The 6,261-nt window shown below is 49.8% G+C and overlaps 1 protein-coding gene across 1 annotated transcript; it reads right to left on the bottom strand.

Moving 5' to 3' along the window:
• Positions 1–1,448: 1,448 nt before the first annotated feature.
• On the bottom strand, positions 1,449–5,978 carry LETMD1 (LETM1 domain containing 1). Its single transcript, XM_008943148.1, has 8 exons — positions 5,838–5,978; positions 5,400–5,534; positions 4,921–5,124; positions 3,749–3,868; positions 3,047–3,157; positions 2,823–2,909; positions 2,049–2,123; positions 1,449–1,493 (listed from the first exon to the last, which is right to left on the bottom strand). The coding sequence occupies exons 1-8, from the start codon at positions 5,913–5,915 to the stop codon at positions 1,449–1,451; spliced, it is 855 nt and encodes a 284-aa protein (XP_008941396.1). The 5' UTR covers positions 5,916–5,978.
• Positions 5,979–6,261: the final 283 nt, after the last annotated feature.

Raw genomic sequence — 6,261 nt, 5'->3', positions numbered from 1 at the left:
CCCAGACACACTCGGCCCGTTCCCCTCCTCTGCAAGGCTGAGGTTCCTCCTGCCTGCCACGTTCTCACTTTGACACGGCCTCAGTGAACTCTAGGCTGGCTCTGCAGCTGGGTCTGTGTTCCAGAGCAGGGAGACTTGTCCCTCATTGCTCCTCCCACTTGCCTCGAATTCTGGAACCCCACTTGCTCTTTACATGCTTTAGCCAAAACACAGCAATTACCTGCATTCTCTTACCTCTGCATGTCAATCTCGGTGAGCAGCACCAGTGACATCTTGCCCTGAACATTCACTCTTGGCTCTTTAGGGGTGAAGTGTTCTAGACACAGCAGGCTCTGCAGATGCTGTTGGGTCACAGCTCTGAATGACAGCAGCTGCTGGTGCTACCCAGGGGACAAGGCCACTGTCAAGCAGAGGAGCAGCCAAAGGCTTCTGCTGCTCAGCCAGCAAAGCAATGGCCACCAGCAACACCCCACTGTGCTCCACAGAGGCAGGAGTGACACCTCAGCCAGGGGTTATTTTACTGAAATGACATTTGGTCTTGTTTACTGAGCACTGGTTAAATGTGAACACTGGGCTCAGGCTGGTGGTGGGAGGCAGGGTGTGGGGATGGAACAGACAGCACAGTACTGTGCCACTGCCCATCACAGCCCCAACCACACCCTTAAGGTCCTGACATCACTGGCCTTTACAGAGTCAGATTGCTCCAAGGGCTGCCTGACCTCTAGGAAAGACATTTCATTCTGCTTAGCACCAAGTCTAACTTTAATTTTACAGTCAGTATAAATATACATATATAAAATCCATAATGTGAGTAATTTCTGAGAATTTACATAGGACAAAGTATAAAAAAGGTTCACAAATGCTAAAATCAGCTTTGCAGTATCCTCTTGTAGATTGTACCAAAACCACAGTCAGCACTGGAGTGTGTGAGGAACGACTTTGGGAAGAAGAGTATGTTGGGGAGCACTTGCTGATGTCTGATCTCTTACATCAGTCTTGGGAAATGTTTCCCCAGGGTGCTGCCTCCCAGGACACTACAAATGCCAATCTCTGCCCTCTGTGCCAGTGCTGGGCACCCACTGCAGCCCTTCCCAACGGGTGCCAACGCTCGTGTGGTGGGAGCTGTCCTCCTCACCACCCTGCTCTGCCCACCAGGTTCTGAAGTGTTCCTGAGCAGTGAGTTCAACCACAGCAGTGACAGCACAGACAGCAGCAGCACTATTGACACATTTACAACACCAGTTTAAGCAGTGTGGTCGTGGATCCAGCACAGATGAGACACCAGTGCCACCCAGAGCTGCAGCATGGCCTGGGACAGGCAGAGGGGCCCTGAAAGCTGCCAACACTTTGTGTAAAGTGGCCTCCTGGAAAATCACTCTTCCCTTCTCAGGAGGTGCAGAGATGAAGCTCTTCTCTCACACTACTAGGCCATCCTCACTGGCTGCAGGCTAGGCACCGTTGGCCTCGCTGCTCTGAGGAGCTTCCAGTTTAGTCTAAGGGCAAGAGAAAGTTGCAGATTTTAGGCAGTACCAGTACAAATGCATTTTGAAATTCAAAACCGTTCCCATTCACTAGGGGAAGCTGCTCTGGAGAATCACAGCCCACTAAGGACAAAGTTCTTCAGGATGAAGGAGCATTCTGTTGATGGAAGTCAGCCTGGACTCCCAAACTTGCCTTAAGTGTGGACACCACGGATGTGTGCAGAGTCAAGTGAAATCAGTCACAACAAAAAAGCAGGCAAAAGAAAGGCAAGTCACTGCAGAGATGTTTTACAGACCCACCACAGCACCTGACACTGCTGTGGCTCTGACAGAAGGCTGGTCTCTCCCAGGGCTCCAAGAGTACAAGGACACACTGGTGACTCCCCCCTGCTCTGCCACCCTCCCCAGGGTACTGCAGTTGTTCAGTCACGTTTGGTATTTTTGCATTTAACAGCCCAAGTTCTCCAGCTGCTCCTTTAATCCCACATTTGCCATTTCCACAGCCTGTCTGTAAGCCATGGGAAGAACCATCTCCTCTGGGAAGGGTGAGAACTTTGAGCAGCTTACCTCTTGTGGGGGAGGCTTTGCTGACACTCCTGAGACCAGCACTTTCTCTGTTGGCTGGGACACAAACTCTTCATTCTTTTAAGGAAAAAGGAGCTTTAAGTCACAGAACCCTCTCAGAAAACAAAGCTCTAGCTGCACCCTGTACAGTCCCTTCTCCTTCCTGAGCATGGCTGTGCCCTGCAGTGTGTGTTTGTGAAAGATCTGTGTGGGCATTTCCACCATTTCCCCTGTGCAATTTAACAGAGCTATTTGGAAATACTTCTAGCAGTTGACACAATATTCTACTTTCATTTCTGTTGCTGCTTTTATCAGCTTGGACGAATCTAAGGAACTCATTTCAGCCTTGTGCTGGGAACTATATTCTCTGGCTTTGTTACTCTAGGTATTTTGTCTCTTTTTGTCCTGGGTGACTCAGCCCAAGTTCACTAGGAGAGCTGAAAACAAGTCACCTTTTACTGGCTTCTCTGATCTGAACATACCTGCACTGAAGTGTCTATGTGACTAAAACAGCTGAGAAGCTTGTGGGTGCCTCTCTGCTGGAAGCCAGTATGGTGGTGCTGAATAACCAGCTGTCTCCAGGGACAGGAGAGGTGCCACAGCAGATCCTGTGCCCTTCCCTCCTCTCCTAGGTCAGACACTCGGGCAAGAACACACACTGCTCACATGCTCTGGGCATGGTGTCCAGCACTGGGCTCTGCCTGGCTCTGTTCACATGCTCTCCCCACAGATGACAGCACTGCACACTGCTTTTCCTCTTGCAGACTCTTTTCTAACCTTTCTTCCCTGTAGACTGGGGGCAGGATCCACCAGGGTCTCCTGACCTTCAAGAACAGATGTCACCCCTGCAGCAGTCTCACCCATCTACAGAACAGATGTTCAGCAGTTACACCTTCAGTCTACTTGGTGGATCCAAGAACAAGATTCATGTCACAGTGCTTCATTTTTATAAGAGGTAATGGTTAAACTATTAACCTGAAAGTTTCATTCAGACACCTCACCTTGTTCTGTGGAACTGGAGTGGTTTGTGGCTTTACCTCTATCAAGTACAAGGCACGGGAAAGCAGGAGCAGAGAGGGTGGAACATTCTCTTTTAAATGCAGATCCAGCCACTGTTAGGGGAAAACAGAAGAAGTTATTTCACATTGGCTCTAAGTCAGTACTTATTCACATAACACTCTTTGTCCTTAAAGAGCTTAAAGCTATCTTGGGTTTGAGAATGAGAAGAAATCATTATGAAGAGTTGGGAATACCATATGGAATACACACTGGAGGAGAAGTTTCCAGCTACTAGTGAGGAACCAACAACACTACAGACAAGCAGCCAACAGCAGAAGCCAAATACTTCAAATTCTCTGCATCTTACCTGCAGTACAGCACCCACAGCAGTACCTGTAATCTGTTGGAATACTTAGAAAAGATGAGTGTTGGCCCTACTACAAGTCTTGGCTACTTTAGAAGCTTAAACATACGCCACCTCCCCACACTTCATCTTACTTCTAGCTGGCCCTGATGCTGTTTGGTTTTCTCTTTAGTCTAAGACATAGCCCGGATGCTTCATGCCTCACAGCTCAGCTATGCAGGTGAGGAGCTCTAGGAAGGCTTGCAGGCACCCTCAGAGGACCTGCCTGCTGTGTGCACACAGCACACCGTGCTGCCCCAGCAGAACCCTGTTAGATGAGACCCCAGCAGTGGGTACTCACCTGTTGGAGCTGCTCCTTCAGCTGCTCCTCTGAGAGACCCAAGGACCTCATCCCCCTGGCTCGGCACGCGCTCTGCAGCTCCGACACGCTCAGGCCATTCACTCCTTCCTTGGCAATCATCTGAAATGAAAAGCAATGTTCCTACTGAGGCACACAGAAAGCCAAAACCCTGGTGGGCTTAATGAACGTGAGCCCAAAGGAATGTCTGTTCAGGTAAACGTGAAGCCACAGCAACACAAAGCTGAGACAGAACTGACTTCGAAAAGAATTCCTTCTGTCCTTGAACACTGACAGTCTTCAGCTACAGAGAATGCAAAACTTTGATCCAAAGTATTTTGTTTTCCCCCAAGTACTGAGGATTTTGCTTTCACAGGTGATCCTACAGGTTTGAAGCACTCACTCGCAGGTAGGTGGCCCAAGAGCTGTCAAATTTGCAGGTTTTAAAGCTGACCTTGTGGGCAGCTGCACATGCCTTTCACTGACTAGCATGGAGTTTTCTGGTCTTTCCTCCATACCATAACAGGATTCCTAACACCATTTCAATTACAGTCCCTACACAAGCCTAAAACATAGGCTGGAAGGGACTTCTGGATGTCTCCTGTTCAAAAGAGGCTTAACTTAAATGTTCCTTTACACTGCTGAGCCTCTTCCATTTATGCTTTGAGCATCTCAAGGGCCTTCACCACCCCAGACAACCTGTTCCACTGTTTACCCATCCATCCACTTTAATTTATTTTTGGTATCAAGTTGTAATTTCCCTGGCTGCAGCTTACAACCTGTGCAGGTCACTTGTCCTTTCACTACACTACAGCATGCAGATCCCCTTCTCCAGGCTAAATAAATCCAGCCACTTCATAAACTAGTAATATAGACCTGTACTGAACTCACTTGGATAAAATCTGGTGTTTTCATCCGATACTGATTCCAGAACTGGAACCTCCCTTTTTAACAAGTTATTTGGACTGCAGAACACAAACAGAGGGGTGTTGTAAGCAGTGACAGCATCTGCAGGGCCACGCTCGCCAGGGTCTGCGAGGGTGCAGGGAGAGGCACTCTCCTTCTGCTGTCTCAGGGGAGAAGAACCCAGCTCCCATCAGTGCTCAGCTTCACGCTGGGGGGTGGGCAGAGCCTGGTCCCACCCCGCAGCTGCACCTGCCCCGGCCTCAACTCACTTCATCGTCGGCCCTGGTGGTTCTGAGGCGCAGCAGCAGCTGGCAGCGGAGCAGGTTGTTGGTGCCCAGGGGCTGCAGCTCCAGCAGCCTGCAGAGGGCCACGAGCTGTGGCTGCTCCAGGTGCTCCAGGGCCAGCTCGTCCTGGAAGAGCCGGGAGAAGCCGACGATCTGCTGCGTGCTGGGCGGCTGGCCCGCCTGGCGAACCTGAACAGGGCAGAGGCATCAGGGCAAGAGCCAAACCCAACCAGAAACCCAACCAGTTCGGGAGTCCTCTTCCTCCTGCGAGGTGAAGCCCCTCCTGTTTCTCACTCTGGTACCCCTGCCTCTCAGTGGAAGCAGAAAGAGGTACTTCAAAGGCCAAAGCGGCAGCAGAGCTCTGTGCTGTCACACCCTCTGCTGTCTCTGTACAAATCCTGTGCTCCCTGCCCACACCAGCTGCTGTAAACCATCGCTGCCTTCCCCAGCACAGCCCATTGTACCTGCTGCACGTACAAGGAGAACTGTTTTCCTTGTCCTGTGTCTGCTTTGTTCCTCTTGGCCATCTCTGCAATGGTCTCCTGTAAGAACTTTGCTAACTCCAGCTTTGCGTTTAACTTCTTTTTCTGCTTTTCTTCCTTCGTTTAGGAAACAAAACATAATTAGAAATTCCCCTTGAAAACCCAAAGGGAGGGGAGTCTGGGAAAGAGACGAAACAAGGCTTCAGTGCTGGAAGCAAAGAGGCTCTGGTAGAACATGAAACTGCATGTGCTTCCCTATGGATCACTGCTTAGGGTTCAATCTCCAAACTCTGCTGTGCTGAGTAAGCTCAAAACATCTGAGCTAGACCTGAGTGTGAGGCTGTGCTCACTCACAGCAGCAGGACTATAGGCAGCTGTACAGATGTTCTAACACTCCATGCCTTCAGGAGGGACACAAACCTTTTTGGACTCTGTCTCAAACGTCGAGGGCAGCATTTCAGGAAAGAGTTTCAAGAATACAGGCAGCAGAAATTCCATGAAGGGGACGATGACAAACACCAGGAAGGGAACCAGCCGGAAGAGATCTGCACAAGTTCTCAGCAACTGTAGCACAGAAACAGGGGTTAAACTGGTTAAACTCCCCTCACCACACATCATTTCAGATTTTCAAGAATACAGGCAGCAGAAATTCCATGAAGGGGACGATGACAAACACCAGGAAGGGAACCAGCCGGAAGAGATCTGCACAAGTTCTCAGCAACTGTACAGAGAAGAGCACAGCAGAACTTATTATCCAACCAAACCAGAAAAAACATGGGGGAAAAAAAAAGTGTTCTGAAGCAGCACAGGAACAGGAGTTAAACTGGTTAAACTCCCCTCACCA

Source organism: Merops nubicus, unplaced genomic scaffold (assembly GCF_000691845.1).
Source record: "Merops nubicus isolate BGI_N331 unplaced genomic scaffold, ASM69184v1 scaffold34780, whole genome shotgun sequence".
Taxonomy (NCBI): domain Eukaryota; kingdom Metazoa; phylum Chordata; class Aves; order Coraciiformes; family Meropidae; genus Merops; species Merops nubicus.
This window is presented reverse-complemented; position numbering and strand designations above follow the sequence as displayed.

Bases quoted from the DNA above. Each gene is read 5' to 3' on its own strand.
- LETMD1 (XM_008943148.1), bottom strand. From the start codon at position 5,915: ATGGAATTTCTGCTGCCTGTATTCTTGAAACTCTTTCCTGAAATGCTG. The intron at 5,125-5,399 runs GTACAATGGGCT...TGCCCTGTTCAG, and splicing joins TCTCCTTGTACGTGCAGCAG to GTTCGCCAGGCGGGCCAGCC. The intron at 2,910-3,046 runs GTGAGGTGTCTG...TCTGTTCTGTAG, and splicing joins CTCCAGTTCCACAGAACAAG to ATGGGTGAGACTGCTGCAGG.